Genomic DNA, 27,252 nt, shown 5'->3' with positions numbered 1-27,252 from the left:
GTTGTTGAAAGCGCAAAGGTCAATAGGTTACACCACCAGGGTTAGCCAATGGCAGCGCGGCATTTTCAGAAAGCCCTCCCCTCGCCAAGTGTTTAAATAACCTTCCGCGGGGAGTTTCGCGGTGAAGGCAATGGATCTGTCATTGCAGACCTGGACGTCGATCCTGACAGCCACAAGGGGAAGATGGGACTATCTGCGGCACAGTGGCTAAAACTGGCTGCTCTTTTCGTTACTTTCGTGGAGGTCCCATCGTACCGTCATGTCATCTTAATGCACGGGATTTTTGCGACAACTACGGAGCTAGATCATTTGAATGGATTCATACAACAGGTACGTGTGCACAGGTTACTTGTGTAACTTTTTCTAGTTTTGTTTTTCTGGTTTGTACATTTTTTAATTAAGCGCACAAGTATTCGACCACACAAGACCATTTAGGGAGGCAAATAAATGTCCGGAGAGCATTGGTGGTGCTAAAATTTACATTTTCCCAGTTGGATATCATCTTATCTTGCTAACACTCCTACGATCTCCTTTCTAAGATCAGTAGAGCTCCTAGAATCTGGAATAATGAATACCGGTAACTTAAGTCATGTATAAAATTTTAGGGTCATTTAGGGTGATTATGAAACTATGACTGTGATGTACATCAATGTCATGAATTTATCATATTACGTCACAGTGTAGGTTAATCATGATGTTAATTGAGGAAACAGCTGGGCACTATATCCTTACTGTGGATTCTGTCCAGAGTTTGGAACTCTTTGTGTGTCTTGATACTTTATCTGAGGTGAATATTTAAAAGACAGGGTTTCTGAGATTGAAACTCAGAAAGTACTGTTTGTCTCATTTGACATGGGACAAGGTTTTGCTTTTCTGCTGCAGAGCCTTTATATTAGTTGAATAGGCTGGAGGTGTCCAAAAGTGTTACATTGACAAAAAGTCAGTTGTCTTCATCAGTTGACAGATTTGGTTCAAAACACCAAAGACATCATATTGTAAAAACGGGTGGCAGATGTAAAGACTATTTTTGTACTTTTGGTAGTCATTGAGCCTCTTCTCATGCTCATTATGAAAGGCTGGTTCTTCAGTGAATTGTCGTCACTTTACCACCTGATAGCAACCTCAGCTGTGATGTTCCCAAAAGGGCTCATCACAGTCAAACAGGTCCACACAAATCTCAGTTTATTCAGGGAAAGGGATATCCTGGTTGAGGCTGAGTGGTTTAAGATGCTGGTCTTTCAATCACATGAACATGCTGGTTTCATGTGTGATCCGGGCCTTGACCAACGAGTTTGTGTATTTTCCCCTTTTCATGAGGCCCTAGAGACAGTATAGCCATCAATGACATCTGTGACCTGGGTTAAATCAAATCTTTAATGTTGACATGGAAAGGTAGGTTGTAAACGTGTGCCGAAAACCCGGCCAAAATTGAAAACCAATAGTCTGCATATGAAGAATGGTGCACTTACCACGTAACTCACAGTTCATTTCACTTTAGACGTACGTGCTATAATCATAAATTTGGGGTAAACTTTGTTGACTCTCTTTTTCTGTGCACTTGCCTCATATGTTGGGAAGTAGAGAATAGGAAAGTGAGACTCACGCACCTAGCCTCGTGGGACTTGCTGTCAGACTTGGCCGCATTAAAAAAAAGGTTTGAAGTAACAACGCGCGAGTACGTCTATGTCAGATCTAAATACATAAAAACAGCCTTTATGGAAGTAAGTAACTTTCTAAGAAACTGGCTGAGGGTATAGAAAATTATTAATTTATTTTACCGTGATTGGGCATGTGTGTCATAAGATAGGAGTTGTTTCAGATTAAATCATGAAAAAAGTTTAGATCAGACTGACGTCGTCATTGCAGCATGTTGCACAAGATAATTCTGTTCTGAATCATGAAAGCAATGTTTTTTGAAAGAAATAATCTATGATTTGGAAAGGGGTTTAGATTGTTTACCTGGCTGAAAGGTAATACATAACCAGCGACAACAAAGAAAATGATCTGGTGGCAGGGATTTTAGTCGTACAGGGAGAGCCTTTGTTACAGTACCTCTGTGGTATGTGTAAAAAGGGGGTATTGAAATGCAGGCCAGTATTGTTGGTCTCTTTTGACCTGTGACAGGGTTTCACATTTCTCTAGCAGAGCTTCTACATTTATTGAAAAAAGAGGTAAGGTAGAGTTACATTGACAAAAAATGTAACCATGACAACTGTAATGTAGTTCTGGATGGAGTGGTCTGTTAAAGGGGGAAAAAACATAAAAATGATGACAAAATCAGATGAAAGAGCATCAAAACTTATTTGAAAATATTTTTGTATGGTGGGTATTTGGGACCAACTTTTGGTGTTGTTGTTGCATAATAATGTTCTAAATAAGGATGTAATGCTTGACTAATAAATTTATTTGAATGTAAATTTGTTGTTTATATCGAAACCTATGCATTTAACCTAAATTATGATAATATTTATGAACGTATTACTAATATAAATGTGATCCAAATTGAGGTTTTATACATTTGTTAGCTGAAAAGAACAAATTCTAGTGCAAAAATATTTGTTAAACCTGTGTTACATCCTCATGCATGACATTATTAAACAGAGACTATAAATACCAAAAGGTGGTCCCAAATACCCACCATACAAAAATTATTTTCAAGTGTCTTTTTCTGTTTAAGGAAAAATTGGAAAAAATATTGAAGACCACATTTATTAATAACTTTTTGCACTCTTTCTTTTGAACTTTATATCATTTTTATGTTTTCTCTTCCTTTAATAACATACAAGGCCTTAGTTTTATTACCAACATCTCATTTCATAAATTGTTATATTTCTTGCTTTATACCTGCATAGTTTAATATCAGTACTGTAAAGCCTCTATAATTCCATGGAATTTCTTTCCCCAGGTGTAGTTTGTGAAAAATCTAGTAAATTGCTGTGACTTTGATATTGTACATGACATGTAAAATTTCCACATCATTTTTCACCAAGGCCAACAACATTAAAATTCATTGGGGGTAACATGAATGCCTTCCAACAACAGAGACCTGTTCCAAAGGTTTTATTGAGATTTTCATGGAGCATCTTTTACGTATATTTTACTCTCAATATTGATTTCTTTGAAATCCCATCTTTTTAATTAACTAGAATAAACGAAGTTTCCTATCAATCTACCCTGTTGTTATATTTTAATTAACAAAGACTTTCAGGGTTGGTGTAATCGCCCTTCCATACTATAGCTCATACAGCAGGGCATGTAAATTAGTTGGTGAAAAATTGCTCGAAATTATAACCGGTTTTAATACCGTCCAGTGTACATGGCTCCTCCCTCTCCCTATGTACCCTCTTATATTGTACAGTTGGCCCACAACCAAGGCTAATGTGTGTTAAGCCTTATCTGTTGAGTATACATATGTTAAGTGTATACATGTAAATGGTCTGTGTTGCTGCTAATCTGACTGACCTGGCAAAAGTCAGTGATATGGCTCTTTGTTTAAAGCTCGGATTTTGTGCCGTTTTGTATTTGGGTTGGGGTTTGCCTGCGATTTGTCATAAACATGTTATATTAATGCATGGCCTGTTTAATGAACCCAGACATTATGAGATTTGCAAGCAGTTCATCCAAGAGGTAGGCAGGTAAATGGTATATACCTATGTACAGGTATGATCAGAAACTTTTGTGTTCTCTGAAAGGTATGCTTAATTGTTTAGTATATGTGAGTATTGCTGGCCGTTTTAAGTTTTTTTTTTTTTTGTCACAAGCAGATCAGCCTCTCACTAATAATGTAATATTCTCAAATCTATTTGCAGCTGAATTGGACTGTGTTGAATTAGGAGAGTTTTCTGCTACAGTGTACCTCACAAAGGGCGGTGGTTTTAATTGGTACTCTAGAAATATATACATGCAGTTTTCTTCACCTGCTCTATTTCTTCTGATTTTTTGGACACCTTTTCTGCTCATTTTAGCCAATATATATGTAGCTATAGCAGGAATATTGAGTTTCTTCTTTCTCACACGGTTAGACTATCTAATGAACAACATATTCATACCTTTACGTTTCCAAAAGGCTGGTAAAGAAATGTAATATTTTTCTTTCAACACTGCTTATATTTGTCCCCAAAATGAGGAGAATTATGGTGCACCTACATGTACTTCTAAAATGAGTGTGTGATTAGGCAGATTATGCGAGAGCGCAGAGGTTTGGCGGACAAAAAAGGCTGCTTTTCAAAACGAGAGATTAAAGCATGCACAAACCCCCAAGGTTTGCGGCTCGGGTACTGTTGCACTATTTATTTATGGTGTGTTTGTAACCGCTTATGGTGTTTTTGTAACCACGTATAAAAAAAAAAAAGGTATGAAGGACAGTAGTGGTGTTGTTATCCACAGTTTCTTCCTGATGTATCATGTTTCTAATTGTTCACAGCTACTGGTTGTGTCAACTTAGGGACGTGTAGTTTGAATGAAGCGACCTATACCCAAATGAAATGTTTTCTTAAATCTCAAAACTTCCTGGCAAAAAACCAACTGAAATGTTCTGCCCTTAGACTGGGAGACATGTCTTTTTTGTGGTATTTAAATGAAGGGTGTGGTATTCTACCGTCTCCCACTGCCCAGCCTGCGTACTGATTGGGACAGCACGTATATTTGCCTTCTTTCTTCCGTCATTGCTTTTTTTTTGTTCCTGTTGATGTGGTAATTTTGTGTTGTATTTTATTTTTGTCATCCTTAGAGATTAATTCTTCCCCTGAATTTTGCCTCCACCAAACCGAACTGAGCTGTGTACGCTTAAAAACAAAATGCATTAAATGCCATGTCTGAGTTAACACCAGTGGTGAGTTCTGACAACATCTACCCTACAACTCCACAACCTTTTCGCACATGCACATGTTATAGGCGGGTAATAAATGAGACTGTAACAAAATGTGACAAAGTGCAAATTTGTCATGTGACCCCTGATAGAGTAAATGATGGGTTTCTGTTTGATGAATCTCAGATTTTAACGTCCTGTGACCATTGATTGGTTTTCTGTTGTACGAAGGCTCACCCAGGCACCAATGTGACGATCCTGAACGGGTTTAATGGCGCCTTCAGTCTTCGCCCCATGTGGGAGCAAATCGACTATTTCAAGGAACGCATGAAGAAGATCTTTCAGCAGAACCCAGATGGCGTCCATGTTGTCTGTTTTTCTCAAGGTAGGTCTGACCGTAAGCATGGCAACAGGATCTAATCTTTTCCATTCCCTGAACATGGCGTCAATCAGTAACCCTACACTGTGAACAGGTTATAACAATAAATGTGAGCTGCCTGATAGGTTAAGATTGACAACATGGCAGTGTTTTCAGTTTTATGTCAGTTTGGATGTGTCTGTTTTCATTCTACTTCTCTGGCAGCCATCTCTCTCTGTGAAAAAATGATTTACATGTATGCCTCTATTTTTGGACCTCTCTAAAGCCTTTGACACTGTGGGCCATAATATATTATTGGATAAATTAAAATACCAAGGTTTTCGGGGGGAAGCTATTGATTAGCTGAAAAGCTATGTAACAGGTGGAGAACATTGTGTCCAAATAATTAACATTGCTCTTTGTTTAAGTTTCTTTTTGTTTAACATTATCTTTGTTTAAGAGTATAATGAATTCTATTTTGCTATCTAATGTATAAAACTCCACCTAACCTTTATTCACATGAGATATTTTATTACTAAGAGTTATTTGTTTATTTGTTTATTACTGTGATTATGATTTCTTCACAACTGTGGTTATGATTTGTTCACAGCTGTGGTTACGATTTGTTCACAGCTGTGGTTATGACTTGCTCACAACTGTGATTATGACTTGCTCACAACTGTGATTATGACTTGCTCACAGCTGTGGTTATGATTTGCTCACAACTGTGATTATGACTTGCTCACAACTGTGATTATGACTTGCTCACAGCTGTGGTTATGATTTGCTCACAGCTGTGGTTATGATTTGCTCACAGCTGTGGTTATGATTTGCTCACAGCTGTGGTTATGATTTGTTCACAACTGTGATTTGTTCACCACTGCATATGCTGCTACTGATCTCTATCAGCAGATACTATTATTTTATGTGTCGTACAGATAAAACAAGCCCTCAGGGATTTCTGTTCTCGCCAGTTACTCTGTAATGAAATTTAACACTTTTCATAATCCAGTTGTTTTTTAGCAGTCTTGGTACTTCACCTTTTTTAAAACAAGACTTATTTACATATAATTGGTGAATAAACAAATCAAACCACATCGAATCTGTGTGCACATTTCGGCTTATTTCGAGCTGTGATGTCTTGGTTTTGTAACTAAGCATCTATACTTTAAACTTTATATGGGTTAATTTACTGATGTATGCATACATTGGATGTAATGTTTAAGCATGTTAAAGAGTCTGGACAGCTGCGATAAATACGAATATACAACACTGACTATGTACCCTAATTTTTCAACCTTTTCAACCACCGCTGCAACCAGCAGTTTGAGACATTCTGTGAGAGCTTTGGGGCTTGGAGAAATTATTAGCTCAGTTTTATGAAGCTTGCATCTTTAATGAGATAAATATATAATTTTTAGGATCATTTTCATAATAAGTATATGCATAACTTCCATTTTACAGTAATATTATGGGCCACCCTCCAGCAAACTTACTGAAAATCTTCAACCTTTTCAACCACTAAAGCACTTTTTTCAGTGGAATTTATGCATACAGTTATAATGAAAATGACACTAAAAAGGATTTGTTTGTGTCATTAAAGATGCAAGCTTCATGAAAGTGCAAATTATTTCTCTACACACCATAGGTTTCTCAGAATGTCTCAAAATACTGGCTGCAGAAGCGGTTAGGGTAATAATGATTTTAAATTTGAAACGGATCAGTGTCTGTTGCAGTTCATTTGAACTCTGGACAGAGGAGTGCAAATTGTTCACTGTGTTGTAAGACTGAATTGTTTACTGTGTTATAAGACTGAATTGTTTACTGTGTTGTAAGGCTAATTTGTTTACTCTGTTATAAGACTGAATATTATGTTGTCTTTAAATCACAGGTGGTCTGATTTGCCGCGGGGTTTTGTCAACAATCAAACATAACGTCATTTCCTTCGTGTCTCTGAGCTCTCCCCAAGCTGGACAGTATGGAGGTAAGAATGTCATACATGTACCATGGTACAAAAAATTGGTTGGGAAACCTCCTTTTGCATGTACCTTAAACATGTTTAAAAAGTGAAAATAAACTCTATATATATGAACACAGAAAGACAGATGTAATTTGTAAACGTTGTATAGCGAAAAGTAGGTAAGAACCACAGCAGGCCATGAAATTTGAGTGGTTGATGTAACCAAAAAATCAGTTACAGGTTTTAATAACTGATTGTTCGGTTTTTTTACGACACAAAAACAGACCAATTGTTTGTGCAAATTGGTTACGTGAACATGTGGCTAATAAAGTCATCTACATTACTTCCTAGCAGATTTTTCCTTTTATTTACTGTAACTGTGGCAAAGCATTTGTGTAATTAATTTGTGTACGAAGCTGGTTGTACTGGAGTACAGTTCGCTATCATACTGTACATGTCCACCAGAATCCTCGGGTATGTGACCGATGGGGAGCCACAGCAGGAACTGTGATCAGCATAGATCAGGAAGCCAGTGTAAAACATATCTGTCATACACTCTGAGCATCACACAGCTTTCAAGGCCAGATCAGTCCATGTATGTGTTATATTCCAGAGCATTTTTGTTTTCTTTTAACGATTAAAAATTACTGGCTTGTGGAGCCTCGCCATCCTTGTCTGATAAAATTGTTTTGTCCACAGAGTGAAATGATATAACCATTGGCACGAGAGAGTGTCAATGATGACCTGTTCATGGAAAGTCATTGATTCTGTTCAGATTGAATGTCACCTTTCTCCGCCTACGGCTAGCTCACTAAAAGCACAATACATGACTGATAAATGCCGCCAGCTAGCACGTGTTGTGTACATAACAAAGGAGACATGTAATGCACAAGCTCAGCTCTGGGGAAAATGTGACAAAGTCGAACAGTAATTTCTTAGCCAAAACTTTCATATTTTGTTTTAACTCGGAAGCCTTCTCCGGAGTTACCAATATGCCGTCACAAAGTTAATAGGTGGTTTGTAGACTGGACATGGCAACACATGACAGGAGACAGCGCAAATGCATTGACACGATTAATAAATAGAGCGCGGACCTCCACAAAATTTGGTCGGAGCCGAAAGCTGGTGAATCCATAAGTTTCAGTGCATGATGGCATTGAGTTCAAGGTCAATAGAACACTTGGTAGCATTACAGCACCAGATGATGGCTTTTGTTCACAGTCATATAAGCTCTTGTTTTTTGCCAACGGACAGGTATTGAAACAACCTGGGAAGAGGTAGCTTTAACAACTGACAAGACTTCTATTTTGTGGGGCATTACAACCTTATGATTGGCCAAAACTTTGGACCCTGAACTGGACACCGATACTGTCACTGTGAGCCCCTGATCTGCCTCTCACAGTACCTCTCCTTTCTTCTTACAGGCGAGCTAAAAATGATAATTTGCAGTTATTTGATAACTCTTAGGATAAGCATTGTTAAATACTGAATAAAACCTATCTTTGGTCTAATATGTTAGTTATTATACTGGGTATTATACTGGGTAACTCATCACGTTCAATTGATGATAAATATATGGAATGAATTTATTTGTTGTTTTATTTGATTGTTGTTTAGAGTGTTATACTCATATATGTTGAATTGAAAAAATTTCTGTGACATGTACACTCTACTTTACTGAGTGACATGTATGCTCTACTTTAATGAGTGACATGTTTGCTCTACTTTACTGAGTGACGTATGTTCTACTTTACTGAGTGACGTATGCTCTACTTTACTGCGTGACATGTATGCTCTACTTTACTGAGTGACATGTATGCTCTACTTTACTGAGTTACATGTATGTTCTACTTTACTGTGTGACGTATGTTCTACTTTACTGAGTGACATGTATGCTATACATTACTGAGTGACATGTATGCTCTACTTTACTGTGTGACGTATGTTCTACTTTACTGTGTGACCTATGTTCTACTTTACTCAGTGACGTATGTTCTACTTTACTGAGTGACATGTATGCTCTACTTTACTCAGTGACATGTATGCTCTACCTTACTGAGTGACATGTACTATCTACTTTACTAAGTGACATGTATGCTCTACTTTACTGAGTGACATGTATGCTCTACTTTACTGAGTGACATGTATGCTCTACTTTACTGAGTTACATGTATGTTCTACTTTACTGAGTTACATGTATGTTCTACTTTACTGAGTGACATGTATGCTCTACTTTACTGAGTGACATGTATGCTCTACTTTACTGCGTGACATGTATGCTCTACTTTACTGAGTGACATGTATGCTCTACTTTACTGAGTGACATGTATGTTCTACTTTACTGTGTGACGTATGTGTTACTTTACTGAGTGACATGTATGCTATACATTACTGAGTGACATGTATGCTCTACTTTACTGAGTGACATGTATGCTCTACTTTACTGAGTGACATGTATGCTCTACTTTACTGAGTTACATGTATGTTCTACTTTACTGAGTTACATGTATGTTCTACTTTACTGAGTGACATGTATGCTCTACTTTACTGAGTGACATGTATGCTCTACCTTACTGAGTGACATGTACACTCTACTTTACTGAGTGACATGTATGCTCTACTTTACTGAGTGACATGTATGCTCTACTTTACTGAGTGACATGTATGCTCTACTTTACTGAGTGACATGTATGCTCTACTTTACTGAGTGACATGTATGCTCTACTTTACTGAGTGACATGTATGTTCTACTTTACTGTGTGACGTATGTGTTACTTTACTGAGTGACATGTATGCTATACATTACTGAGTGACATGTATACTCTACTTTACTGTGTGACGTATGTTCTACTTTACTGTGTGACCTATGTTCTACTTTACTCAGTGACGTATGTTCTACTTTACTGAGTGACATGTATGCTCTACTTTACTCAGTGACATGTATGCTCTACCTTACTGAGTGACATGTACTATCTACTTTACTAAGTGACATGTATGCTCTACTTTACTGAGTGACATGTATGCTCTACTTTACTGAGTGACATGTATGCTCTACTTTACTGAGTTACATGTATGTTCTACTTTACTGAGTTACATGTATGTTCTACTTTACTGAGTGACATGTATGCTCTACTTTACTGAGTGACATGTATGCTCTACCTTACTGAGTGACATGTACACTCTACTTTACTAAGTGACATGTATGCTCTACTTTACTGAGTGACATGTATGCTCTACTTTACTGAGTGACATGTATGCTCTACTTTACTGCGTGACATGTATGCTCTACTTTACTGAGTGACATGTATGTTCTACTTTACTGTGTGACGTATGTGTTACTTTACTGAGTGACATGTATGCTATACATTACTGAGTGACATGTATGCTCTACTTTACTGAGTGACATGTATGCTCTACTTTACTGAGTGACATGTATGCTCTACTTTACTGAGTTACATGTATGTTCTACTTTACTGAGTTACATGTATGTTCTACTTTACTGAGTGACATGTATGCTCTACTTTACTGAGTGACATGTATGCTCTACCTTACTGAGTGACATGTACACTCTACTTTACTGAGTGACATGTATGCTCTACTTTACTGAGTGACATGTATGCTCTACTTTACTGAGTGACATGTATGCTCTACTTTACTGCGTGACATGTATGCTCTACTTTACTGAGTGACATGTATGCTCTACTTTACTGAGTGACATGTATGTTCTACTTTACTGTGTGACGTATGTGTTACTTTACTGAGTGACATGTATGCTATACATTACTGAGTGACATGTATGCTCTACTTTACTGTGTGACGTATGTTCTACTTTACTGTGTGACCTATGTTCTACTTTACTCAGTGACGTATGTTCTACTTTACTGAGTGACATGTATGCTCTACTTTACTCAGTGACATGTATGCTCTACCTTACTGAGTGACATGTACTATCTACTTTACTGAGTGACATGTATGCTCTACTTTACTGAGTGACATGTATGCTCTACTTTACTGAGTGACATGTATGCTCTACTTTTCTGAGTGACATGTTTGCTCTACCTTACTGAGTGACATGTACACTCTACTTTACTGAGTGACATGTATGCTCTACTTTACTGAGTGACATGTATGCTCTACTTTACTGAGTGACATGTGTGCTCTACTTGACTGAGTGACATGTATGCTCTACTTTACTGAGTGACATGTATGCTCTACTTTACTGAGTGACATGTATGCTCTACTTTAATGAGTGACATGTATGCTCTACTTTACTGAGTGACGTATGTTCTACTTTACTGAGTGACATGTGTGCTCTACTTTACTGAGTGACATGTACACTCTACTTTACTGAGTGACATGTATGCTCTACTTTACTGAGTGACATGTATGCTCTACTTTACTCAGTGACATGTATGCTCTACTTTACTGAGTGACATGTATGCTCTATATTACTGAGTGACATGTATGCTCTACTTTACTGAGTGACGTATGTTCTACTTTACTGAGTGACATGTATGCTCTACTTTACTGCGTGGCATGTATGCTCTACTTTACTGAGTGACATGTATGCTCTACTTTACTGAGTGACATGTATGTTCTACATTACTGTATGACGTATGTTCTACTTTACTGAGTGACATGTATGCTCTACTTTAATGAGTGACATGTATGCTCTACTTTACTGTGTGACATGTATGCTCTACTTTACTGAGTGACGTATGTTCTACTTTACTCAGTGACATGTATGCTCTACTTTACTGAGTGACATGTATGCTATACATTACTGAGTGACATGTATGCTCTACTTTACTGAGTGACATGTATGCTCTACTTTACTGAGTGACATGTATGCTCTACTTTACTGAGTTACATGTATGTTCTACTTTACTGAGTTACATGTATGTTCTACTTTACTGAGTGACATGTATGCTCTACTTTACTGAGTGACATGTATGCTCTACTTTACTGAGTGACATGTATGCTCTACTTTACTGAGTTACATGTATGTTCTACTTTACTGAGTTACATGTATGTTCTACTTTACTGAGTGACATGTATGCTCTACTTTACTGAGTGACATGTATGCTCTACCTTACTGAGTGACATGTACACTCTACTTTACTGAGTGACATGTATGCTCTACTTTACTGAGTGACATGTATGCTCTACTTTACTGAGTGACATGTATGCTCTACTTTACTGCGTGACATGTATGCTCTACTTTACTGAGTGACATGTATGCTCTACTTTACTGAGTGACATGTATGTTCTACTTTACTGTGTGACGTATGTGTTACTTTACTGAGTGACATGTATGCTATACATTACTGAGTGACATGTATACTCTACTTTACTGTGTGACGTATGTTCTACTTTACTGTGTGACCTATGTTCTACTTTACTCAGTGACGTATGTTCTACTTTACTGAGTGACATGTATGCTCTACTTTACTCAGTGACATGTATGCTCTACCTTACTGAGTGACATGTACTATCTACTTTACTAAGTGACATGTATGCTCTACTTTACTGAGTGACATGTATGCTCTACTTTACTGAGTGACATGTATGCTCTACTTTACTGAGTTACATGTATGTTCTACTTTACTGAGTTACATGTATGTTCTACTTTACTGAGTGACATGTATGCTCTACTTTACTGAGTGACATGTATGCTCTACCTTACTGAGTGACATGTACACTCTACTTTACTAAGTGACATGTATGCTCTACTTTACTGAGTGACATGTATGCTCTACTTTACTGAGTGACATGTATGCTCTACTTTACTGCGTGACATGTATGCTCTACTTTACTGAGTGACATGTATGTTCTACTTTACTGTGTGACGTATGTGTTACTTTACTGAGTGACATGTATGCTATACATTACTGAGTGACATGTATGCTCTACTTTACTGAGTGACATGTATGCTCTACTTTACTGAGTGACATGTATGCTCTACTTTACTGAGTTACATGTATGTTCTACTTTACTGAGTTACATGTATGTTCTACTTTACTGAGTGACATGTATGCTCTACTTTACTGAGTGACATGTATGCTCTACCTTACTGAGTGACATGTACACTCTACTTTACTGAGTGACATGTATGCTCTACTTTACTGAGTGACATGTATGCTCTACTTTACTGAGTGACATGTATGCTCTACTTTACTGCGTGACATGTATGCTCTACTTTACTGAGTGACATGTATGCTCTACTTTACTGAGTGACATGTATGTTCTACTTTACTGTGTGACGTATGTGTTACTTTACTGAGTGACATGTATGCTATACATTACTGAGTGACATGTATGCTCTACTTTACTGTGTGACGTATGTTCTACTTTACTGTGTGACCTATGTTCTACTTTACTCAGTGACGTATGTTCTACTTTACTGAGTGACATGTATGCTCTACTTTACTCAGTGACATGTATGCTCTACCTTACTGAGTGACATGTACTATCTACTTTACTGAGTGACATGTATGCTCTACTTTACTGAGTGACATGTATGCTCTACTTTACTCAGTGACATGTATGCTCTACTTTTCTGAGTGACATGTTTGCTCTACCTTACTGAGTGACATGTACACTCTACTTTACTGAGTGACATGTATGCTCTACTTTACTGAGTGACATGTATGCTCTACTTTACTGAGTGACATGTGTGCTCTACTTGACTGAGTGACATGTATGCTCTACTTTACTGAGTGACATGTATGCTCTACTTTACTGAGTGACATGTATGCTCTACTTTAATGAGTGACATGTATGCTCTACTTTACTGAGTGACGTATGTTCTACTTTACTGAGTGACATGTGTGCTCTACTTTACTGAGTGACATGTACACTCTACTTTACTGAGTGACATGTATGCTCTACTTTACTGAGTGATATGTATGCTCTACTTTACTCAGTGACATGTATGCTCTACTTTACTGAGTGACATGTATGCTCTACTTTAATGAGTGACATGTATGCTCTACTTTACTGAGTGACGTATGTTCTACTTTACTGAGTGACATGTATGCTCTACTTTACTGCGTGGCATGTATGCTCTACTTTACTGAGTGACATGTATGCTCTACTTTACTGAGTGACATGTATGTTCTACATTACTGTATGACGTATGTTCTACTTTACTGAGTGACATGTATGCTCTACTTTAATGAGTGACATGTATGCTCTACTTTACTGTGTGACATGTATGCTCTACTTTACTGAGTGACGTATGTTCTACTTTACTCAGTGACATGTATGCTCTACTTTACTGAGTGACATGTTTGTTCTACTTTACTCAGTGACATGTATGCTCTACTTTACTGAGTGACATGTATGCTCTACTTTACTGAGTGACATGTATGTTCTACATTACTGTGTGACGTATGTTCTACTTTACTGAGTGACATGTATGCTCTACTTTACTGAGTGACATGTTTGTTCTACATTACTGTGTGACGTATGCTCTACTTTAATGAGTGACATGTTTGCTCTACTTTACTGAGTGACGTATGTTCTACTTTACTGAGTGACGTATGCTCTACTTTACTGCGTGACATGTATGCTCTACTTTACTGAGTGACATGTATGCTCTACTTTACTGAGTTACATGTATGTTCTACTTTACTGTGTGACGTATGTTCTACTTTACTGAGTGACATGTATGCTATACATTACTGAGTGACATGTATGCTCTACTTTACTGTGTGACGTATGTTCTACTTTACTGTGTGACCTATGTTCTACTTTACTCAGTGACGTATGTTCTACTTTACTGAGTGACATGTATGCTCTACTTTACTCAGTGACATGTATGCTCTACCTTACTGAGTGACATGTACTATCTACTTTACTAAGTGACATGTATGCTCTACTTTACTGAGTGACATGTATGCTCTACTTTACTGAGTGACATGTATGCTCTACTTTACTGAGTTACATGTATGTTCTACTTTACTGAGTTACATGTATGTTCTACTTTACTGAGTGACATGTATGCTCTACTTTACTGAGTGACATGTATGCTCTACCTTACTGAGTGACATGTACACTCTACTTTACTGAGTGACATGTATGCTCTACTTTACTGCGTGACATGTATGCTTTACTTTACTGAGTGACATGTATGCTCTACTTTACTGAGTGACATGTATGTTCTACTTTACTGTGTGACGTATGTGTTACTTTACTGAGTGACATGTATGCTATACATTACTGAGTGACATGTATGCTCTACTTTACTGTGTGACGTATGTTCTACTTTACTGTGTGACCTATGTTCTACTTTACTCAGTGACGTATGTTCTACTTTACTGAGTGACATGTATGCTCTACTTTACTCAGTGACATGTATGCTCTACCTTACTGAGTGACATGTACTATCTACTTTACTAAGTGACATGTATGCTCTACTTTACTGAGTGACATGTATGCTCTACTTTACTGAGTGACATGTATGCTCTACTTTACTGAGTGACATGTTTGCTCTACCTTACTGAGTGACATGTACACTCTACTTTACTGAGTGACATGTATGCTCTACTTTACTGAGTGACATGTATGCTCTACTTTACTGAGTGACATGTGTGCTCTACTTGACTGAGTGACATGTATGCTCTACTTTACTGAGTGACATGTATGCTCTACTTTACTGAGTGACATGTATGCTCTACTTTAATGAGTGACATGTATGCTCTACTTTACTGAGTGACGTATGTTCTACTTTACTGAGTGACATGTGTGCTCTACTTTACTGAGTGACATGTACACTCTACTTTACTGAGTGACATGTATGCTCTACTTTACTGAGTGACATGTATGCTCTACTTTACTGAGTGACATGTATGCTCTACTTTACTGAGTGACATGTATGCTCTACTTTAATGAGTGACATGTATGCTCTACTTTACTGAGTGACGTATGTTCTACTTTACTGAGTGACATGTATGCTCTACTTTACTGCGTGACATGTATGCTCTACTTTACTGAGTGACATGTATGCTCTACTTTACTGAGTGACATGTATGTTCTACTTTACTGTGTGACGTATGTTCTACTTTACTCAGTGACATGTATGCTATACATTACTGAGTGACATGTATGCTCTACTTTACTGTGTGACGTATGTTCTACTTTACTGTGTGACCTATGTTCTACTTTACTCAGTGACGTATGTTCTACTTTACTGAGTGACATGTATGCTCTACTTTACTCAGTGACATGTATGCTCTACCTTACTGAGTGACATGTACTATCTACTTTACTAAGTGACATGTATGCTCTACTTTACTGAGTGACATGTATGCTCTACTTTACTGAGTGACATGTATGCTCTACTTTACTGAGTGACATGTTTGCTCTACCTTACTGAGTGACATGTACACTCTACTTTACTGAGTGACATGTATGCTCTACTTTACTGAGTGACATGTATGCTCTACTTTACTGAGTGACATGTGTGCTCTACTTTACTGAGTGACATGTATGTTCTACTTTACTGAGTGACATGTATGCTTTACTTTACTGAGTGATATGTATGCTCTACTTTACTGAGTTACATGTATGTTCTACTTTACTGAGTGATATGTATGCTCTACTTTACTGAGTGACATGTATGCTCTACTTTACCGAGTGACATGTATGCTCTACTTTACTGTGTGATGTACATTCTACTTTACTGAGTGACATGTATGCTTTACTTTACTGAGTGACATGTATGCTCTACTTTACTGAGTGACATGTATGCTCTATATTACTGAGTGACATGTATGCTCTACTTTACTGAGTGACATGTATGCTCTACTTTACGGAGTGACATGTATGCTCTACTTGACTGAGTGACATGTATGCTCTGCTTTACTGCGTGACATGTATGCCACATTGCCACATTGTTCGATGACAAGTGGCCTTCAGGAAAAACAAGACAGCACCAGTGGCCCATTGAGCACCAGTGACCACATACTGTCACAAAGGAGCCTGCACAGGAATGGGATGGAACCCACACTTTCTTTTGCAACAAACTGCCCAGGAATGGGATGGATCCCACACTCTCTTTTGCAGCAAACTGCCCAGGAATGGGATGGAACCCACACTTTCTTTTGCAACAAACTGCCCAGGAATGGGATGGAACCCACACTCTCTTTTGCAGCAAACTGCCCAGGAATGGGATGGAACCCACACTCTCTTTTGCAGCAAACTGCCCAGGAATGGGATGGAACCCACACTCTCTTTTGCAGCAAACTGCCCAGGAATGGGATGGAACCCACACTTCATTTTGCAGCAAACTGCCCAGGAATGGGATGGAACCCACACTCTCTTTTGCAGCAAACTGCCCAGGAATGGGATGGAACCCACACTCTCTTTTGCAGCAAACTGCCCAGGAATGGGATGGAACCCACACTCTCTTTTGCAGCAAACTGCCCAGGAATGGGATGGAACCCACACTTCATTTTGCAGCAAACTGCCCAGGAATGGGATGGAACCCACACTTTCTTTTGCCAAAGTTCCCAGGAATGGGATGGAACCCACACTTTCTTTTGCAGCAAAGTTCCCAGGTATGGGATGGAACCCACACTCTCTTTTGCAGCAAACTGCCCAGGAATGGGATGGAACCCACACTTCATTTTGCAGCAAACTGCCCAGGAATGGGATGGAACCCACACTCTCTTTTGCAGCAAACTGCCCAGGAATGGGATGGAACCCACACTTTCTTTTGCCAAAGTTCCCAGGAATGGGATGGAACCCACACTTTCTTTTGCAGCAAACTGCCCAGGAATGGGATGGAACCCACACTTTCTTTTGCAGCAAAGTTCCCAGGTATGGGATGGAACCCACACTTTCTTTTGCCAAAGTTCCGAGGAATGGGATGGAACCCACACTTTCTTTTGCAGCAAAGTTCCCAGGAATGGGATGGAACCCACACTTTCTTTTGCAGCAAAGTTCCCAGGTATGGGATGGAACCCACACTCTCTTTTGCAGCAAAAGTAATTGGTGTTCATTGTAAATTTGTAATGTCTGTTTTTTTAAATAATTTCAGACAGTAACTATTTGAAGTATCTCTTCCCGCAGTATCTGAAAAAGAATATATACAGGTAACAATGAGATGTTCAAGTTATTTTTCAAATGTGACATCATGCTTTACGTTTTGCCTTACTCTTGTTGGAAAAGTTTTTAAATTTCTTTTTTGAAGTTTTCTATGAGATGAATTGCGTATGGTAACACCTGAAAAGTAATACATAAACATGTAATTTCTGTTTTGATTTAGGCATGAGTTTGTGATATCTTCTCAAAGCAGAATTTAATATTGCACAAAGTAGTTATTTTAAAATGTTTCTTTATGATAGATAGTTTTTCCATGAATTCCTTCATGGTGAGTAATATAAATGATGGCATTACCCTGAGCATTTAAGGCACTGAGTGCTTTTTTAATCTTCACATATAAAAATAATGCATAAGACCTTCCTGTAAACCATGGAGGTATTTCAACAGTATTTTTGTGTTTGTTTCTTTGCAGATTGTTTTACACACAAACAGGTCAAGAATTGTCCATTGCTAACTACTGGAATGGTTGGTATTATCTCAATACTTCAACTTTTTCAGCTGCCTATGCAACCAATATTTGGAAATTTTCTGAGAGAACTATGGAATGTAGAGAAATAATTTGCACAGATTCATGAAGCTTACACCTTTAATGACACAAACAAATGACCTTTACTGAAAAAAGTGCTTTAGTAATTGAAACGATTGACGATTTACAGTATGTTTTGAAGCATTCGTGAAACCATAAATGTGCTTTGTTTTAAGCTAATAATTGGCAACAGAATTGGTGAAAAAAAGGTTTGTGGTGTATATTTACTATGCCTGTTTATGCATATTTTGTTAAGCGGTTACATTGTCTTTTTCTTATATATGCATAAGACAAATGTGTAAATAGTGCATAAAATATAAAATATCTATTTGATGATACCTGGATAATGACAAAATGAAGATCAAGCAGAGTAATGGCTTCCGCCAAAATCCCTCAACCCCTCACTTTGGAGGTTGGAGGTTCAACCCTTGCAATTGGCAGTTTGTCAAGAGGTTTGCTGGATGGCTTGTGAATGGCAGGGGTTAGAGGCATTATTATTTCTTAAATTCAAGTGCGGATTTTGTTTATTGTTGGCTTATTTCAATTTAGTAACTGTTATTTCTAATGCATTATGCTCTCAATTCAAAAACTTTATTTCTTTGTGCAGTATGTTCTCAGTTCAGTATGAGTAATTGTTATTTCTGTATGCATTATGTTCTTAATTCAGTAACTGTTATTTCTGTACGCATTGTGTTCTCATTTCAGATCCTCATCACCAGCCACTTTATCTGAAGGAGTCTCAATTTCTGGCGATCTTGAATAATCAGACGTTTAATCCCCGAAGCCAAGGTAAAGTACCTTGTTGATGCTTTGTAATTCATGTAAAACCTGTATGGACAGGTTTTGAGGATTATTTTGATCTATCTGCAAAAAATTAAGGTTCGATGGTTTTCATGTAAAATTTGTGATTCATCTTTTTATGGATTTTTCTGTGTTTGCACAGAATTCAAGGAGAATTTCAGCAGTTTGAAAAACTTGGTGCTGATTGGTGGACCCAATGACGGAGTTATCACCCCTTGGCAATCCAGGTATATGTTACTTGTGAAACGTTGATATCAGTGTCTTTATCACTAACTTCCAAGTTTGTCGTAATTGGTTTGTAAAGTAATGATCCACTTTAAAGTTACCTACATGTATAATATTGTCGTTATTTATATTTTACGGGTTGAATTCAGCTTTAGTTGGTATATAAAAGTGAATTTGTAGCTAACTGTAAATCTTCAACCTTTTCAACCACTGATGCACTTTTTTCCGTGGTATTTATGCATACAACTATTATGAAACTGAGGCTAAAAATAATTTGTGTCATTAAAGATAATACAAGCTTCATAACAGTGTGCAGATTAATTCACTATGCCCTATAGTTCTCGCAGAATGTTTCAAAATATTGGTTACAGAGGCAGGTGAAAAGGTTGAAGAATTAGGGTAACTGTTGCAGACAAATTCCCTTCTAAAAATTTGTTATTCGGGAGACTAGGCCTGTTACCATGGTTACTGTAATTTTCCAAAGCTTGGTGGTTTGCTCAGAAAACCCTGATTTCTCCAACCTATTAAACTGACCGGCATCACTAATAAGTGAAAAATTGTTGAGGATGGTGTCAAACAAGTCAGATGGAATAAATAACTAAATAGATTAAATTCATTTTTAAAGAAATGGGTTTTTCTCAGGTTTTTGTTGAAGGTGTCTTTTCTGACATCATCTAAGATATTATTGTTTCATTTCAGTCATTTTGCCTTTTATAATGAAAATGAGACAGTGGTAGAAATGAAGAACCAACCAGTAAGTGTTAGTTTTGTTTGTATTGTCAAGTGTTACAGGTTCTTTTGAACTAAAATATATCCATGTTTGTTTGTTTGTTTTGTGAAATGTTTTACTAATTCTTCATGATTTAATAGAGCCGTATTTTTGTTTGTGGTATGGTAGTTTTTGAATGCAAGTACCTTCAATGGCCGAAAATTTCATCCATGACTTAAGTCGCTAATTTTTCCAGATTCTGGGAGTTCTGTTGATTTCGGAAGGTGATTTATAAGATAGGATGAAATTCTACTGGGAACATGTACATTTTCGCTCCAGAAGTAATATCTCTTGACATTTATTTCCCTCCAAAAAAATGCTCTTTTGGGGTCTAATTTTTAGGTTATTTATGTTATTATTTTGAGTGCATACAAAATACCAAACAATGTGTGTTAGTATACCTGCTTCACACTTCTATCCTCAGTGTATCCCTTACAGCTTTGCCTAGCTTTTTCTCAGGATGGTGTAACAGTTTTTTTTCACACTGGGTCACAACCATTGCCAAAATTTCTCCACCCATAAACCAGAAAATAAATTTTTGGGAAAAAAATAACACAAAAAAGACCGCAATAAAACCAATGTATTTCTGGGGTTTGGTTTGGTTTTATGGTTGGAGGAAACTGAGCTTAGACCTTGGGAAAGCGTGTGCTTCAATGGTTACCTGATATACCTTTACAGTATATGCATATTTATGATCAAAGTTGCATCAGCCAGGGCTGGATTTGAACACACTCACTGGGCAAGACTGTTTCACTTGCATGAAGGCAACCAGAATTATGGTGGGAGAAAACCGGGTAGAGTGCAGTACTGTATTTCTCCTAAGTACTGTACTGTTACGTTTCTCAAGTCACACATTTTACTTGTCGAGTGATTCTAATTGATTTGTTCACTTTGTTGTTATTATTATTATCGAGTCTCCTCCCACCATCATGCTGGCCCACCGGCCTGTAAGTGAAATTTTCTTGAGTATGGCATAAAACACCAATCAAAAGGATAAATAAATAAATATTATTATTTAGTTTTATTGCAGACTCAACTCAGAGTACAAACATGCATGATAATAAATAAATACTGAGATTGAATATAATTACAACTTATAACCAGACTCTATGAATCCAGGGCATGGCTCCACTTGTTACTGAATGAACACAGACATCTGAGGTCCGTACATTAACTGTCATTTAACTGTTACTGGAATCAAGTCCTTTTAACAAGGAGTAAATAGGTCATTTAAAAATATTTTTGTAAAGTTTGATTAGTTTATCAGAAAAACTTGAGTGTTGGCATCTAGGGTAGGGCCTATCATTTCAGTGCCTTCATGTGCTGCTGAAGAAGCATATTTATATGCCAAACTTTAGGTGAAATACGGTAATATTTCTCAGTGCCTGTGTGAATTTTAGTAATATGCCATTACTAGCCTGTCCTCTGTGTTTGTTCCTTCCAGTGGTACATCCATGACTGGTTTGGCTTGAAAACTCTGGACCAGAGAGGAGCGATTCACAAGTATGAAATACCGGGAGTCGAACATGTTCACTGGCACTCTAACAAGACAGTCTTTGAATGCTGCATACTCCCATGGCTCTCCTAGAGGTGAAACAGTGCCAATACACGTTCATCGGTGGAGACAACCATCTGTGTTTTTCCGCATAGATCATGTTGTGCAGCATCTGTTATTTTAATTGTTTATTTTCCCCCTGAAATGATCCAACGGCTCACTGAGTCTGTCTGTTTGTTTGTTTTGACATTGTAACAGAAATACATGAAGGTCTTGATAAGGGTTTATCTCCTGAATGCTCGTGAGTAAGGGTACCTTGACCTTATTTTGTAATGGATATTTACTGTTACTTGTAATGCAGTACACAAGAGTTTTATTATAATAATGCATGTGGGGTGACCATTGTGACATTTGTATGGAAGCGCAACTTGCCCTGTTTTGGCATCCATCTTTGTATGTTTTTAATATAATTTTCTATATAAGAACTTGAAGGCCCATAAATCTATGCATTTCATCGGATTCATAAGTCACACAAGTTAACACAAATTGGGATAACAAATCATGTAAAAATATGCTACCATTTCTATCAAAATGCTGTCTATAATATTTAAATTCATGATTGAAATATGTTTATTCTTTACCTGAACTTTTATAGAGGGAGGAACACACTTCACCAAATGGTCATGTAAAATGCTATGATTGCCACCTCAGGGGGAAGGAATAATTGACCCTATTTTATTATGAAAACCCCTGCCACAGGGCTTGTTATTCCCACAGGTCTTTGAAATCCTTGAAAGTACTTGAATTTTGCAGAAAGGTTTCAAGACTTTGAAAGTTCTTGAAAATGAGATTTTTTACAGTACTTTTTCAATTTTAAATATCTTGTTTTAAATCGATCAATACTTAAGCTACCCAAATAGAATCCATTACTCTCCCCATGACAATTTGTAATTAAGATGATGAATAGTCATAAAAGTGCTGCAGAATGGTTGATATTAGGTACTTCACAGTTTGTAAAAAACATTTTTTCGTAACAGTTTTAACACTGAAGTCAAAGAGATGAATCTGGTCTTGAGATACAATCTACATTCCAAATCCACAAGGCTATTTTACACCACGGCTTTATTACGCCCTGTGGATTTGTCTAGCACTTGACACTGCTGTACTGTTAGTGATGGTACCAGTAGGATTGTTGCAGTCACGGCTTGGACTGTAACAGCCATGGTTTAGATTGTAACTATCACGTTATGGATTGTTGCAGTCACGGTTTGGCCTGTAACAGTCATGGTTTAGACTGTAACTATCACGTTATGGATTGTTGCAGTCACGGTTTGGCCTGTAGCAGTCATGGTTTAGACTGTAACTATCACGTTATGGATTGTTGCAGTCCCGGTTTGGCCTGTAACAGTCATGGTTTAGACTGTAACTATCACATTATGGATTGTTGCAGTCGCGGTTTGGACTGTAACAGTCATGGTTTAGATTGTAACTATCACGTTATGGATTGTTGCAGTCACGGTTTGGCCTGTAGCAGTCATGGTTTAGACTGTAACTATCACGTTATGGATTGTTGCAGTCCCGGTTTGGCCTGTAACAGTCATGGTTTAGACTGTAACTATCACATTATGGATTGTTGCAGTCGCGGTTTGGACTGTAACAGTCATGGTTTAGATTGTAACTATCACGTTATGGATTGTTGCAGTCGCGGTTTGGACTGTAACAGTCATGGTTTAGATTGTAACTATCACGTTATGGATTGTTGCAGTCGCGGTTTGGCCTGTAGCAGTCATGGTTTAGACTGTAACTATCACGTTATGGATTGTTGCAGTGCCGGTTTGGCCTGTAGCAGTCATGGTTTAGAATGTAACTATCACGTTATGGATTGTTGCAGTCGCGGTTTGGCCTGTAGCAGTCATGGTTTAGACTGTAACTATCATGTTATGGATTGTTACAGTCGCGGTTTGGACTGTAACAGTCATGGTTTAGACTGTAACTATCACGTTATGGATTGTTGCAGTCGCGGTTTGGACTGTAACAGTCATGGTTTAGATTGTAACTATCAAGTTATGGATTGTTGCAGTCGCGTTTGGATTTTAGCAGTCACAGATTAGATTCTTGCAGCCACGGTTTGGATTACACGCTAAAGTGGCTTGACATTAGTGTATACATGTACTTTAGGTAAACAGTTCACGGCAAGTGCAATTTGCACTTACACGACTACAACGGGGTAAACAATTAATCAATCAGTACTTCTCCTACTATCAGATGGGCCAGGCAAACCACGGATGTTTTGTAATACTTTTGATGTGTGTATTTATAATGTCCCCTCTGTAGGAGATAGTTATGTGTGTTGTGAACATTACTAAGGACCAGGAAATTACCCTTTAATACCTTTTAAGCTCAACTATTTTACATACCTGTATGTACCCATGTTACCTGTGATGTTGCAAGTTAAACTGTACATTTTTGTGTGTTTTAGGCAAGTGTTTAGTTGAACCAAAAAACAAGACTGAATTGTTCAATATTTTTGATACATTGGATCTTTAAGGTATTTATGTTGACATTTTAAAACAAGAGGTTTTGAATGAAGAATGTTGATTCCTTTGATTTTTTATAAAACGATGTGTGTGTTTTATTTCTATTTTATTATTTTCTGTTGTTTATAAAATGCATACTTTTATCAGTTGACTAAAGTTGTGAAGGAGAGTGATGAAATGGCAGTTTTGTGGTAGTTAATGATGCATGTTCAGAAAGAGATTGAAAAAGTACTGGTACACAGACATTTGTGGCAAAATGGATGTTGGTTTCTATGGTTACTAGTATGTGTGACACCTTTATCTGTCTGCAAGTTCAAAACAAAGCCATATCTCCTCTGTGTATGTTAATGGTATGCGAAAACTGAAAATGCTGTGTGTATTCCAGAGTAAGCCCTAATTCAGCTTTAATAATGTACCAAAAATACAAAGTGTGATAAAATTTGTTTACATTTTTGACACAATGAAAGATATAAATATTTTAACATAATAGTTCAATAGTTGATAAAAGATACAATGTATATTTTTGATTAATTGGATTATGTTTGTAATTTGTGAAGAAATTTTTTGTTTTTTTTTTGTTGTTTTGATTTTTTTTTTACGAAAATTAAGGTGTGAATATGTATTATCTCAGCATTAAGTAAACACTTTCTAAAGTGTAACCAGGAACAGTCTCCGTACACTTACATGTAAAACTACTCCCAGGTATTAAAATGCCTTCTTAATGCAAATGCGCAGTGCGCATTTAATGCAGTGTAAGGCAAATACATATTTTTCCAAAATCAAGATTTTACAAAATATTTCAGATGGTGCTGGTAGAAAATGCTGTTAAACTATCCACATACGATTGATCTGAAGCACTGTTTATGTGTGTTTCAGAAGTGGTGTTTATTTTGTGATGGTGGACTTGATGGGACATATGTGTAAAGATGCCACTTTTAATGTTTTCTAAATCTTATATTCTGTAATTCCTCAACCTTTTCGCATGTAAAAGAGCAACTTTCATCGCAATTTATGCACATTGTTAATTTGATTTTGGATTTATGTTTGAATAAACACCTTGCAAACATGCGGAAAGGTGGAAGAATGACAGTACATTTGAGATGTGCATCAAATGACCACGGCTTGTAAAACTTTAGTTTTTATGAGACAAGCAGTTTTTGTAGCAATCCAAAACTACATGTATCAGTCATTACCTCTTATATGCGGACGTCTTCTTGAGCTGGAGTGGATCTGAGATTTGCTCCATTTATCCCAGCTTAACCTTCAGAAATAATTAATGTGGAAGCTAAGCTGGGCATATGGCCAACCGTTCACAGAGCTAGAACTTGAGGTACATATATAAGCCTGTATTGTTTACGACTTGTACTGACATGTTTCAAGTTTATGTATGTATTTTGGTCGAATTTGTGTGACCAGATACCAGTGGATAGATCCAATGTCCCTCCGCCCCGTCTCATGACAACATTGCTTGTTCGTGCCTTTCATGGTGACAGCCGTTGCGACATCAAGGTCAACATTTTTAACCGTTATATGGGACATCCGGTTGACCCTATTAGCAACAGTATTGTGATTGGTCAAATCTGGGATTAAGATAGACGGAATACTAGGTCAAGACATGTTCTTGATTGGCAGCTCGGAAGGTCACACTGTCTCCCTTGCTGATATTCGACAATACTGCCTATACATTGTGTTAAATGCTATTGTAAGTACGTGTTATCACTGCGCATGTATGAAAACTGTACATGTAGTTGTTTTACTACGCAAATGTTTTAATGTGTCTGCTTTTCAAATGCCTTGATTTTATTACCCTGTGTAATAAAAATCACTGAAAGGACGATGTATGTGTTTATGTTTGAGTTGTTTTCTTTTATAAATGTTTGTATGTGGTATTATCACGTACAGGAAATTAATTGCTTGATAGAGTTGTCGGACTTGCACGGGAAATCCATTGTTACTTTTTCACTGGTTAACTGATGATTCTTTAGCATTCAGTCCGGACTTACTATGGACGAATACCATAATGGCCGGGTCTAACCTGACGCATCCAACCATTACAACACGAGCTTTTCTGAAATCGCGATCCTGCATTTGTGCGAGGTCACGTGAGCACAATTTCATATGGCTGACCACCAAGACGTGTGAAGATATACTACCAGGGTGCGCAAAGTCCTTGAAACTCTTTTGAAAGTGCTTGAAAATACAATTTCAATTTCCAGTATTTGAAAGTCTTTAAAAAAGACAAATACTCCTGGAAACTCCTTGAAAATCTTAGTTTATCCCGAACTTAAATATCGTCCGCTGACCGCTGAGTCTATACATCGGGAGCTCGCTGATAAAGCTGAGATTCCTTACATGCGGTAGCGGTATACGGTACGCGGTATGCGGTACGCGGCAAAAAATTGAAATAGTTAAAATAAGTTGCAATGATTCCATAGGTACGGTCGCGGATCCGTTTTTTCATGCGGAAACGTATACGGCAAAATCAATCGCATCATGTAGCGATCGGTGCGGTATGCGTTTTCAAAACCGGACAGGGTATCCCAAGAAATGACGTCACTGGTGGGGTGTTTCCCCTACACGTGGTCGGAACTTGTTTGAATTGTTCTCTGGTTAGAGGAAAGTACTGTTGGAATTTTTCTCCATCCAGCTGCAATTCCGAGACCAA

General features: G+C 37.6%; 1 protein-coding gene across 1 annotated transcript; it reads left to right on the top strand.

Annotated features, from left to right (window-relative positions):
- The first annotated feature begins 131 nt into the window (after window positions 1-131).
- Window positions 132-22,473, top strand: LOC135480266 (lysosomal thioesterase PPT2-A-like). The gene is made up of 9 exons (XM_064760060.1): window positions 132-330; window positions 5,039-5,192; window positions 7,057-7,149; window positions 18,170-18,224; window positions 18,647-18,699; window positions 19,466-19,549; window positions 19,704-19,788; window positions 20,486-20,540; window positions 22,000-22,473. The coding sequence occupies exons 1-9, from the start codon at window positions 184-186 to the stop codon at window positions 22,141-22,143; spliced, it is 870 nt and encodes a 289-aa protein (XP_064616130.1). The 5' UTR covers window positions 132-183; the 3' UTR covers window positions 22,144-22,473.
- The last annotated feature ends 4,779 nt before the right edge of the window (window positions 22,474-27,252 follow it).

Source organism: Liolophura sinensis, chromosome 13 (genome assembly GCF_032854445.1).
Source record: "Liolophura sinensis isolate JHLJ2023 chromosome 13, CUHK_Ljap_v2, whole genome shotgun sequence".
Taxonomy (NCBI): Eukaryota; Metazoa; Mollusca; class Polyplacophora; order Chitonida; family Chitonidae; genus Liolophura; species Liolophura sinensis.
This window is presented reverse-complemented; position numbering and strand designations above follow the sequence as displayed.

Excerpts from the sequence above, each read along its gene's own strand:
- LOC135480266 (XM_064760060.1), top strand. The coding sequence starts at position 184 with ATGGGACTATCTGCGGCACAGTGGCTAAAACTGGCTGCTCTTTTCGTT. Across the intron at positions 5,193-7,056 it reads TGTTGTCTGTTTTTCTCAAG|GTGGTCTGATTTGCCGCGGG; the intron begins GTAGGTCTGACC and ends TTTAAATCACAG. Across the intron at positions 19,789-20,485 it reads ATCACCCCTTGGCAATCCAG|TCATTTTGCCTTTTATAATG; the intron begins GTATATGTTACT and ends GTTTCATTTCAG.